Genomic DNA, 13063 nt, shown 5'->3' with positions numbered 1-13063 from the left:
TGGCCATTTCTGTAGCCAGTTCTGCACTACCGTACGTCTTTAACTTACTCATGACTTTTGCTTTCTCATTCACTTCAGCTACCAGAACTCCATAGACAAACCAGGAGGTATGGGTCTCCCCTAGTGATGGCCTCCTGTTGATCTGTGTGACTACAGAGCAGGGACCGTTCAATTGACTGTCACCATGTATATTTACTTCTAAAATTAATGATGAATGGTGATGAATATTGATTTGGCTGCTGGTCACTAGCCTTCCAATTTCAATTGGCAGCCCCACTCCTCGATCATTTTTATATGATTTATTATTTTATTCCTTCATGTTTAGATAAACCATAGAAATAGCCATTGGGACGCATATGTTTTTAACTCATGCGTGAATTCTGTTGTAGTTCTGTAGGCTGGCAGAGACAGATTTTAATGGTGACTTATTGTAAGCATACAAACTATGCATATTCCTTCCATGGTCACTGCCGTTGTCCTTGGCATCTTCTTTTATGAGTGAATTGCTTCAGCAAGTGAAGATGGGGCACAGCCGATGAGTCGACTTTTGTAACGTGAAAAGTCAACGGTTTTGATGTGTCTGTGAAAATGTTTCAAACTACTGTCAGTCAGAATACTGCACAGTACATTACGAAATGCAATATCCGGTGATTCAATCTCAAGTGGGAAATATAGAACGTGCATATCGGTTTTCTTGAGGTTTTCATTACAGTGCATAGCCTATGAATATATGACCGAGCCATTTAAGATTCTAAAGGCTTACTGGAATTGAGGAGGACGTTAATTTCATCGTCTGTGCTTGTGGGACATCCAGTAGCCTATTGCTTGGGGAATTGAGTAGGCTGCTGTTCGCGTGACGAAGTTGGTAATGGAGCTGGTAATGGAACGTGCGTGCATGTGCACGTGTGCGCGCTTGTCGTTTTTATGAATGAAGGGGGAGCTCTTGTCGTGTGAGCTTTGCAGTTTAAAACTGCCGTGTTTAATTGTAACCAGCAGGGGGAAGTTTTGGGGGTTGGCGTTCAGTGCCTGAGGTCTTTGCTTTTGAAGAAATAAGCAACAGCGGAATTAAAAGATTTCAAGCCAGCGACGCAGGAATGCTTCCGAACTTACCGTTTTAGCCTATAGTAGTGTTATGAGGACCAGCAAGTGAATATGACGCTAAATATATTAGTTGCGATCAACCATCGTAGAAGAACATGACGGTCAAGGAAACAAGACTATAAAGGTTTCTTTAAAATGCAGTCAGATTGCATTCTCAGAACATAGTAAAGAGAACCGTAGATGTTTTGTTTCTCTGGACAGTATAGTCTGAAGACGAAGAAAATGTGTTTTACTTTATATATTGCATGCTTTATGATAAATGGTTCATATCGATAGTTACGTGGTTGCCTGAACTGCTTACAGTATCTAGGTTGTGTAATTATCCTATAATTTACAGCGAATTGTAGCATCCCTTTGTTTTATTTTACGATCGTGTTAAACGGCTCTTAGTAGGCTAATACATTTCATAAAAGGAGCACACTGCTATTGAAGAAGACCGAGTCGGAAGAACGACAGCGAGGAATGGCCAGTTTGTCGGCAGAAGAAGAGCAGGTAACGTTTTAAATGCATCGTTTCAATGTAAATCTATATCTAGCTAGCTGTATCTTAGCTTATGGAACATATTCTATTCGATCGATTTATTAAAATTCCAGGATCGATGACCAGTGTCCTGTTTCCTTATGGGTATAATGTCAAAGTTGTTTTAATGGTTAAATTGTTGCGACATAGCTGATTTCCCCCCGTACTCTGACTTACCCCAATGACGGACCATTTAATGTGTCCGTGCCTAGCTACAAATCAGACTGACTTGATAATTGCGCGTGTATGGTGGCGATACGTAGGCTATAGAAACGAAAATACACGTTGCTAAATGGCAGTATATGAACCGTGTGAAAGTTCACTAAATGCCTGTTCTCCGGCCTACAGTCAAAAGCTAGCACGAGGATATATATTTCCTCATTTGGCAACATTGTTTCCGTTCAAGAGTAAGTTATACGTTTGCCTTTTTTCGTGGTGAATTCATAACTAATTTCGAGTAGTCATTTGCGTGCACAAAGAGGGTATTTTTTTTGTTCCTTCGCGTTTTGTTGTTGAAGCAGAGGTGGAAATACTTTAACGCCTTCACTGCCGGACTGTAGCAAACTGAAATAAATGCGCACATTTTTCTCCTGGGGTTCTGTGATGCCTTGTCATTCGGCACGTTGTTACGTCGACTCAGTTATTTCTGACATCCGCACTTCGCCCAGGAACTGATTCAGATGAGACAGGCAGCAATTTTGCTTGTGCATGTCATCGTTTTTTCTTCTTTTTTGCCTTGCGGTATAGCCTATAGTCGGGAAGAACGTCAACTGTAATGCTTTGGTTTGTCTTACGTGAATATATTTAGTTACACATACACACCTTTAACAGCTTTGATACGATTACCAGCTGCATAGAATACTTGCCAAACGCCAAGCTCAAAGCAGATGGAGACTCGCAGCCAAGCACACCAGTGATATGGCTGTTACCGGTAGGCTGACATTGGGACGTGAGGAAGACATTGTACAGGAAGCTAGTGGCTATTATATAATGACCATCCGTTATTTATAGTAGCCTGTCAGTATGAACGGAATGCAGTTACAAAACATAAAAAAGGAAGCTTTTTGCATATAAAATACAGGCAATAGCTGTGTTGCAGCTGACGGATTCCCATCACGTCTCAATTTAGGACCCTTGTTTGAACTTTATTCTTGTAGCCACATCAGTTTTATGTTGATGTCCTTTTAGAATAGGTTGCCAAATACTTTTTCTGAGCAGGTCACACCACAGAGGAATCAGTAATGCAGAACCAATAGTTGCTCCGTTAATATGGTGTTTTGGCCGAAGCGAATGTGAGGGAGACTTGTTGGGAGGCGCCAGCCTTGGACAGGCAGTGATGGTGAGCTTTAATAGAGCCGGGTTCTCAGCTGACGGAGGGTAACAAGGCACTGTTGTGTTGCATCCTGTCCCAGCCTAGTGCGCTCTGAACATCCCCTGTGTGTGCCAGAGGGAAGCCCAGTGTTATCACCCACCACCGAAAAGCACATCTCTCTCGTGAAACTCTGCCAGATAGAGAGAGAGAGAGAGAGAGAGAGAGAGAGAGAGAGAGAGAATGAGGCCCAGCAGCTGGTGATTATCTATCCCTGATAGTCTCAGTCTCTCTCTCTCTCTCTCTCTCTCTCTCTCTCTCTCTCTCTCTCTCGCGCTCTTTCGTTTGTTGCTCGTTAATGACATTCCAGTGTCAGAGCCTTATTCCGCTTTTCCTGTCCTGCTGGCTCAGGGGCATCAACGGGGCACTTCATTTCCGGACGGGCAGCTGGACGAGCGGGTGTACGGGCGAGCTAGCGGATGGGTTGCGGTGGAAGTTAGCCTGGTCTGGTAATCAGATCCCGCGCTGCCTGTGTCCATAGTTTGCGGGGCTTTGGTGGGGGGGTTGCTGTGTTTCAGCATCTGTTAAAAGCATTTCCACTTATCCTCAAACTGTGTTTGGAGTTACACCACTGGGAATTCAGCAGATAAAAATGTAAAAAAGACATGAAAGAAGAAAAAAACAGTCTCCCAGGAAGGGCCGCAGAGCAACTGACCCATTTAACTTCCTGCTCAGTGTTGACCTCTGCCTGCACGGTTTGTCAGGATGGAGCCCCGATGGTGTGGGTACAGGCTAAGAGAATCCTGGCTGTAGATTTGGGTGAGGTGGGTGGAACAGGGTTGTAAAGGGAAGGGGTTTACTCATCACTGCTATCGTGATCTGCATTAAAATGTCCTTTGTATTCTATAAACTTTGTAGCAGTGTCAACCTGAATTCATCCCAAAGACGATGAGCAAGTGATAACCTTTATTCTAGTCTAAATTGTAGTAGTGCATCACATCCTACGCACAAAGCAGGAGTCGGATTGTATTGTTTGAAGCCAAGTAAATGTCTCGGAAGCGAGGATAGCAGTGCTACATTTTTTTATTTATATGCATTCAACCTTGTAAAGCATTTAAGCTCCTCCATTTCTCTAGAGATTGTTTTCCTTCTAGATATGCTGTAGTTTTTTTTGGCCCAGTCGTCATGCCAAAGATGGAATGTCAAAGGTGTGTACAGGCCATTGAAAGGCAAGCCGACTCCTATCTGTCCTCTGTATGTCTGGGTTTATGCTCTGTGAAATGTGTAATTATGATGATAGACAATACACCGAGTGAATCTGTTGTCTGCACTAGTGTTGCCAGGTTCACGACCGGCTTACTGGTCGAAATGCCGTCGCGACTGCTTGTTTCATACAGCAAATGGTATCCCACATCTTTCTCTTTTACAGCTATTAATTTCCACCCGTCTCTGAGAAAGAGAAAGAGTGAGACGGCGCTCTCTACGGGAAACGCCTACTCGTATTTGTCTATTCATTTCACCTCGAGATTAAAAAAAGAACAACAGGCTGTGGAAAATGTTTCTCGAAAAGTGTATTTCTAATGATTTCCTCATTGATAGTTAAACTTCTCATCTTACAGAAATGTGTTGAGTAACTAAGTGTCGACATGCAGGCTTTGTGGTTTTCCCTTCTTCTATCAGCTATGGTGTTTTTTTTAGCTATCTTAACTTTTTCCATCCAAGATTAGCTTTGACTACTGACATTTGGACACTGTAATTGTGGTCTTAATACTTATGTGATAACATGTGTCATCAAAATTGTGAATATGAAATATAGGCAGTTTATGGATCTGCTTAGCTGTAGACTACTTTGTCTTTCTTAATAAACTTTTGTCGTTGTTTTTTGTCATTTGGCCATTTTATATCAGGTTTTTTTGGATCAAGGAGCTATTTCTCTGTGTAAAATGTGGAATTTTATAATCATAGAGGCCTGCTGATATTATTAGGCATAACCAGACTCATAGAAAAAAAAAATCATATGGTAAATGAAGTTCTAAAAAAGGAAACATGTGGGATCACACCTGCATTGGTTTAAAAAGAGTGATATGTCAGGTCATGACCATGCTGAAATGGCAGAGCTACCAGACATGCTGTGTTGTGTGTGTGCGTGCATTCCAAATGTCCTTCATATTTTACCATTTCTAGATGTAGCCGGAAGCTTTCAAAACAAGTTTGCTGTTCAGGTTTTTTTTTTTTGTATGACCAATCATTTCGAAAGTTTCAATATGCAACTACACTGGTCTGTTCCCAGAGTGCTCGTTGTGAGTCACTGAGACGCAGACCTCTTTTCCGTTTCCATAGTGCCCTGCGTACGGCTCAGACTCACCTTGCTGAATTAGTCACTGCAGATAGGCTGCCTGTGTGCTGTTGACCTCAGTGGTTACATTATTGACGTCTCCCCCCCGTGCGGGTTGGCCAGTATCGATGGGTAGGCGTAAAGGGAATTATAACAGCCAATGATTGCCTTCGAGTGGCTTTCTGGGCAAATGGAGCTTGATGCCCTGAAGGCAATGCCCGCCTAATTGATACCAATATTTCAGCCTTTTGCTGTGGGACAGTGGGAATTATCAGTGTTAGGTAGGGAAAGGGCTGGAGTTCTGTTTTAAATTCCATGTGTTTCCACTTCCATGTGTTTCCACTGACCTTAACTGCTAGGTCAGCTGTATCTGATGCATTTTCACCAACCCATCTTATCAGTAGGTCAAATCTACCAGATACATGTTCACCAACCCATCTTATCAGTAGGTCAAATCTACCAGATACATGTTCACCAACCCATCTTATCAGTAGGTCAAATCTACCAGATACATTTTCACTAACCCATCTTTGTTGCAGCTCAAATCTACCAGATACATTTTCACTAACCGATCTCAGCTGTACGTCAGATGTACATGTGCCCATTGCACACGAGGGCGGCGTTGGAAATACGTGCCATACATGCAGCCAAGGCAGGTCTTCTTGTCACAGGGTTTACAAAAGCGGTGTCAGATTCTAGGCCCAGCCAAAGTCAACGTCGGGACAGGGTAGGCCGTCAGGTGAATCGCGTTTTTATCTCGTAACTCTGTTGCTTCGGTCGTGGCTCCCGCTCCAGGCTTCAGAACATTCTCCTTTTAAGGAAAGAGAGCTGGCTTTGGGCAGAGTGTGGGAAGGCCGTGGACTCCCGTTCCTTGAGGGGGCGGCCTTGTTTGGTTTTTCTGTGGATAAGACAAGATCAGAAATGACAAAAATTGGAAGGGGAGGGGAGAAAATAAAACAAGTTTTTTGGAAATAGACTGAAAGGATGAAAATGAAGACTTAGTCATCTTTCGGGATGAAATGAAATCAGCTTACAGACTGGAGATGGAGTTTTTATTAATCTGTTATGAAAGCAATGACAAAAATGTATATTCATACACTTATGCTAATTCCAGTAAATACAAAATATTGTTGGAATGGCATCATTTAATTTGACTTTTGGAATTAAATCTGAGAATGGTCTGTTGTGGATGGCACCCTTTGAGGAGTTTACAGAACAAATTCCAAGATTCTCAGATGCCCAGGGTCATCTGTTGTCATACAAATATACAAATGTTTTCCTCTGTTTAAATATTTGACTTTTAAAATAATATTTGTCTTTTTCCCCCTCCAGTTGGAAAGTCACATTATTCTTACGCCACCCATGCAGGCAGTGTTACGGCTGAAGCTTGTTCACACGTTCCTTATATATGCTAGTTTTCCATGCTACAACTCACATTGCATATTGTAGGAAAGGGTGGTGTCAGCCATCTCAGACCTGATGGTATCCCTGCCAAGAGGCATCCCAGGCCAGTATGGTTCTGGGTCTGGTTCTGGGTCCGGTCCTGTCCTAGGGGAACAGGGTGTGGTGACCCAGTCGACAGGGCTCTTGTGCCATGGTTCTGTCTTTGATGGACTGGATTCAGAGACCAGTTAGAGGGTGCAGACATAAAAAGGTTGACTGCCATGGCTGAGGTTTGTGTTGGTGTGAGAAAACAGTCCATCACTGTGGGAAGCCACTTGAAACTGGAGTTTTATTTAAAAATGAGTGGGGGGTTCCCACAATGCCCTTCTTTCCCCACCCCTGGACAGAGAAACCCCAGAAACATCTGAAGTGCGGGGGTTGCGTTTATAACAGGCTGCGGCGTGGATTTATCTGCCATGGGCCGCACTCCCACTGTGTCCTATATTGTTAGACAGACTTCCTGTCTTAAAGAGCAGTCTGCTCGAGACAGCACAGAAGCTAGTGATTGGTTTATGGACAACAGACTTGTTTAACAATCCTACAGGCCATTTTAGTACAAGTGGGTAAAATTAGTTGTTGGAATAAATTGGATCTCTCAGTCAAGCTTCAATGGCAGACAAAAGTTTTGCTTGTTGCAACTTTTCTGTTTGCTTCACTTCTTCCTGAAGGTGGGGGTGCGGGTGGAGGTGGAGGGGGGGAGGGCATGACTGTCTGATTTAGAGATTTTTTTTGAGGCCATTAATTTTTTTGGCAGCGAGTGTTCCTCTAATGAAGTAAGCCGGTGTAATTGTGTTTAATTGCCTACCTGCGGTTTACCCTGGGGAGCTGCAGAAAGAGAGGGCCTTTGTGCTGATTGGCCTGGCCCTCGCCGCCGGGGGTTAGCGGGTTAGCACATCCGCGTCCCTTTCAGAATTCCAAATGAAGCGTTGGCTTCCTGCTTCCCGCTGGTGAAAAGGAGTCCTTCCGTGCCCGAGCTCCGGTTTCGGTTCCTCTCCACCCCCCCCCACCCCCCCTCTGTCTCCCTCATCTGGCTGAGCTCCAGGCTCAGGCCCGTTCAGGCCTCCGATCGGGCCTGTTATTCCTGTGCGTTTACCACTCAATGTCGAGAGACGGAAAAATCTTGTCGGTGCCTCTTCTCTCCAAACTGGTGCTTCAGGCTACATGAAAAGCTAGCATCTCAGCAGGTTGAAAGCATGCCGTTGTATATTATTTTATGACCACTATCTTTTAATCAAGCTACTGAAATGAAAAATTCAGGTTAAAAAAAAAAGCCTCTGGCTCACTGCGTCCTTCAGGCCATATTTCTGTGTGGGACATTCCTGTGCATGAGTGGAACATTCCTGAACCTCTGTTAAAGTTTTTGGTGGCTGCCCCAGGGGGGACAGGAAGTGATGTCGGAGGGAGCGAGCTCACTTCCCCCTTTCCGCAGCTTAATCGTCATCAGATGTGGGAGCCAGGCGCTCGGAGCCGGACGCAGTAGAGACCCCGGGATTATCCCTCACATCTTGATTCAATCCAGCCCGTTCCTCCTTTGTGGTGAATCCTTTGGTGCTTTTTTGGGAGTCTCGGTCTCCTGTGAACCACACAACCCCCCCCCCCCCCCCCCCCCCCATCTTCACTACAAACACAAGCATACACAGTGGTGTGTGTGTGTATATGTACAGTACATGTGTGTCTGTCTGTTTGTTCTGTTTACACTGCTGGAAAGAGCCTGATCAGCTCAGTTTTAGTGTATAAATATGTGTGATGAAAGCACAGGAGACCAGAACGCCCCAGCGGGGTTGACGGTGAGGGGGGATTACTGCATGTGTGGAATGCTGCTGACGGAACCAGAACACACAGCCTGAACCCTGGGCATCTGTCTCCCATTTTAAACCCAAACCCGTTATTTTCTCAGTTGAAACCCTATTCTAATTATAGCTTTAAACTGATTCCAGCTAAACCCGAAAAAAGGCACCAGCGCTATCACGCTATCAACATCATCATGTTCATCATTCGTTGATTGAGGTTGGATCTGTTTGCCCCAAACTTTTTTTTTTTACTGACCGAATTGTGAGTTTGAGTGTGAGAGAGCTGATTCACTGACTGCTGAAGTATCTGTGGAGCTGTCATCGAGTGTGCTTACGGAGGACTCTGCTCCAGTATACCCTTACGCTCCATTATTGCTGTGAATAAACATAGTTTGTATAAACATGGGAAGGTATGTTGTGTGTAAACATAACCCGTTTGTGCGTATATGGGAAATGCCATTTCCTGGGGAGTGATTTCCCATAATTTTATTCAGGTAAAAGCAGGTTACAGTAATTCCTGGGCGGGTGTGAGGATATGATTCAATTTCTTTTTTGTTTTAAGATGGGGGTAATTACGCAGGCCTGTGTCGACAGGAATATGGTGGGGAAATGCGGGCTGGGTGGGGTGGCGATGAGCCCTTTCCTTAAAAGTAGAGCATGCAGCAGGGCCTGGTGTCCCTGGAGCCTGTCTGCAGGTACCCATTCTCTCACCATCCAGGATGTGAATTAACTTCCCTCCCAGCACATCCTTATCTGGTTCCTTTATCAACTCAAATCTCATTTCAGTTCACATGAGCAAAAAGCAACACCCTCAATACTGTGTTTTTTTGTGTTGTTTGTTGGATGTCGTGTTTGTGGTGGTGGTGCATGGTGGTGAGCTAGGGGTGGGATGTTGTGTTTGTGTGCATGGTGGTGAGTTTGGGGTAGGATGTTGTGTTTGTGTGCATGGTGGTGTGTTAGGGGTGGGATGTTGTGTTTGTGTGCATGGTGGTGAGTTAGGGGTAGGATGTTGTGTTTGTGTGCATGGTGGTGAGTTTGGGGTAGGATGTTGTGTTTGTGTGCATGGTGGTGTGTTAGGGGTGGGATGTTGTGTTTGTGTGCATGGTGGTGTGTTAGGGGTGGGATGTTGTGTTTGTGTGCATGGTGGTGTGTTAGGGGTGGGATGTTGTGTTTGTGTGCATGGTGGTGAGTTTGGGGTAGGATGTTGTGTTTGTGTGGATGGTGGTATGTTAGGGGTGGGATGTTGTGTTTGTGTGCATGGTGGTGTGTTAGGGGTGGGATGTTGTGTTTGTGTGCATGGTGGTGAGTTAGGGGTGGGATGTTGTGTTTGTGTGCATGGTGGTGAGTTTGGGGTAGGATGTTGTGTTTGTGTGCATGGTGGTGAGTTTGGGGTAGGAGGTTGTGTTTGTGTGCATGGTGGTGAGTTTGGGGTAGGATGTTGTGTTTGTGTGCATGGTGGTGAGTTTGGGTAGGATGTTGTGTTTGTGTGCATGGTGGTGTGTTAGGGTTGGGATGTGTGCATGGTGGTGTGTTTGTGTGCGTGGTGGTGAGTTAGAGGTGGGATGTTGTGTTTGTGTGCATGGTGGTGAGTTAGGGGTGGAATGTTGTGATTGTGTGCATGGTGGTGAGTTGGGGTTGGGATGTTGTGTTTGTGTGCATGGTGGTGAGTTTGGGGTAGGATGTTGTGTTTGTGTGCATGGTGGTGAGTTTGGGGTGGAATGTTGTGTTTGTGTGCATGGTGGTGTGTTAGGGTTGGGATGTGTGCATGGTGGTGTGTTTGTGTGCGTGGTGGTGAGTTAGAGGTGGGATGTTGTGTTTGTGTGCATGGTGGTGAGTTAGGGGTGGAATGTTGTGATTGTGTGCATGGTGGTGAGTTGGGGTTGGGATGTTGTGTTTGTGTGCATGGTGGTAAGGTGGGAGGGGATGTGATGTCACAGCTTTTGAGTGCAGACCGATGGTTTCCGGAATGTGCCGCTGAGCGCTTCTTTTCTTCAGCTGACTCAGTCATTATAGTTATAAGGAGAGCAACTACAGCTCAGTATAATGAATGTGCTTGTGATGACTAGCAGGGCGAAGGAAAGCTGGGCTGTCAGAAGCAGTGCTCTGTGGTGTGTAATGGCTCCCCTCTCTCCTCTGCAGGCCACGAAGCAGTTCTTGGAGGAGATAAACAAGTGGACCACGCAGCATGGCGTCTCGCCTCTGTCCTGGAACGTGGCCGTCAAGTTTCTCATGGCCCGCAAGTTTGACGTGCTGCGAGCCATCGAGCTCTTCCACAGCTACAGGGTGGGTGTCTGAACTCGCCGTGTCTGTTACCTGCAGAGCAACGGGCTAAACCTGGTGGTTTAAACAGGGTGGGTCTCTGTCCTGACTGTGTCTGTTACCTGCAGAGCAACGGGCTAAACCCGGGGGTTTAAACAGGGTGGGTCTCTGTCCTGACTGTGTCCATTACCTGCAGAGCGATAGGCTAAACCCTGGGTTTAAACAGGGTGGGTCTCTGTCCTGACTGTGTCCATTACCTGCAGGGCGATAGGCTAAACCCTGGGGTTTAAACTGGGTGGGTCTCTGTCCTGACTGTGTCCATTACCTGCAGAGCGATAGGCTAAACCCTGGGTTTAAACAGGGTGGGTCTCTGTCCTGACTGTGTCCATTACCTGCAGGGCGATAGGCTAAACCCTGGGGTTTAAACTGGGTGGGTCTCTGTCCTGACTGTGTCCGTTACCTGCAGAGCGATGGGCTAAACCCTGGGTTTAAACAGGGTGTCTGAGGGTCCACGATCACACTCTCACCTGCCGCCATCAGTAATCACAATCTTCCGCCAGTGCACAATTCCCCTGAATCTACAGTTTCACGTTCGCAAAACTTAGCCCCCCGCCACCCCCCGTTTTTGATCGCAGTATGACCCTTTAACTCATGATGGGGGTTCCAGGGCTGCCTCTGAGCCTGGGTGCAGGTCCCTGGATCATAACCAGTGGAAATGCCCCTGGGCTAAACTGATCCTAGATCAATGCTCTTCCAATGAGGTGCTATGTAAATAGGGCCCCAGCCCTGCTGCCCGTGCTCACACACAGTACTGCGCACCAGAGGCCCAGCCCTGCTGCCTGTGCTCCTGTGCTCAGTGAGGCCATAGCACAGGGAGCTGTGTTTCCCAGTGTCACACTCACAGTGTCCTGGAAGCAAACGTGTGATTTCTTCACCTGTGACCTGTGACCTGTGACCCCACAGCGCCTCAGGGACCCTGCTACTGCTTTCCACGCCAATTTTATTAGCCATGTGATTTTTCCTTTTTCTTTTTTCTAAGCCACAGCTGCTACCCGCCATTACTTAACCTGATTTGGGAAGCCGTGGGTTTGTACGGAGCCAGAAACATAATGAGTTAATCAGATAAATCAGAGTGCTAATTAAGGCTCACGAAACAAGCTCAATAATCCCCCCTCACCCCCCTGTGCGGTTGATGGAGAGGAGTGCTACTGCAGTGTGGAAAGGGGACCCAACCCCGCCCTGCTCAGAGCACCCTGTTCTTCACACTCAGACTTAATTAGGTGCGGCGTGTGCGTGGGTTCCACGTTGCAGGAAGGGCTTTTTTTCATTGTACCGGAGGAAGTCCTTTATAATTTAGCACTGAATCGGACTAATCCAAAAGCATTTCAGTACAAGTTAAATGGAATTACGGCACATTTATAAAGCCATTGTTCATTCACTATTGCTTTGAGTAGCTGTCCAGAGTATGGAGACTTTGGTTCTGGATTCCGACCCTTTCGATACACAAGATACTTTGTAACAAAGGCCCTTTATAATAGGCAGATTCGAGGAAAGGAGAATTTGTGCAACTTTACTGAATGCCTCATTAACCGTCAGATTCCGGGAGAAAAATATAAATGCCATTAAGGCACTACGGTGCCTCTTTAGAGAGTCACTGTAATTTAATTTACTGCCTTGGGGGAGGGTGGAGGGTGGGTGTCTTCATGAGTGTGTGTGTTATCCTTTCTCACACTGGTGGGGTGTGTGCATGAGACTCAGTTGAAGGAGGGGATCGTGAAGTGTGTGTGTGTGTGTGTGTGTGTGTGTGTGTGTGTGTGTCTTATATGCTCTCTCACTCTGCTGGTGTGTGTGTGTGTGTGTGTGTGTGTGTGTTATATGCTCTCTCACTCTGCTGATGTGTGTGTGTGTGTGTGTGTGTGTGTGTGTGTGTGTGTTATATGCTCTCTCACTCTGCTGATGTGTGTGTGTGTGTGTGTTATATGCTCTCTCACTCTGCTGGTGTGTGTGTGTATGTGTGTGTGTGTGTGTTATATGCTCTCTCACTCTGCTGGTGTGTGTGTGTGTGTGTGTGTGTGTGTGTGTGTTATATGCTCTCTCACTCTGCTGGTGTGTGTGTGTGTGTGTGTGTGTGTGTGTGTGTGTGTTATATGCTCTCTCACTCTGCTGGTGTGTGTGTGTGTGTGTGTTATATGCTCTCTCTCACTCTGCTGGTGTGTGTGTATGTTATGCTCTCTCACTCTGCTGGTGTGTGTGTGTGTGTGTGTGTGTGTGTGTGTGTGTGTGTTATATGCTCTCTCACTCTGCTGG

The 13063-nt window shown here is 46.0% G+C and overlaps 1 protein-coding gene across 1 annotated transcript in view; it reads left to right on the top strand.

Annotated features, from left to right (window-relative positions):
- Positions 1-981: 981 nt before the first annotated feature.
- Positions 982-13063, top strand: part of ptpn9a (protein tyrosine phosphatase non-receptor type 9a) — a 28710-nt gene continuing 16628 nt past the window's right edge. The window contains 2 exon segments of the mRNA XM_061222029.1: positions 982-1593; positions 10637-10780. Of these exon segments, the coding sequence (XP_061078013.1) occupies positions 1564-1593; positions 10637-10780 (174 nt within the window). The 5' untranslated portion in view covers positions 982-1563.

The sequence above is a fragment of the Conger conger genome, chromosome 15, assembly GCF_963514075.1.
Source record: "Conger conger chromosome 15, fConCon1.1, whole genome shotgun sequence".
NCBI lineage: Eukaryota > Metazoa > Chordata > Actinopteri > Anguilliformes > Congridae > Conger > Conger conger.
The sequence above is the reverse complement of the archived record's forward strand: the minus strand, read 5'-3'. Positions and strand labels throughout refer to the sequence as shown.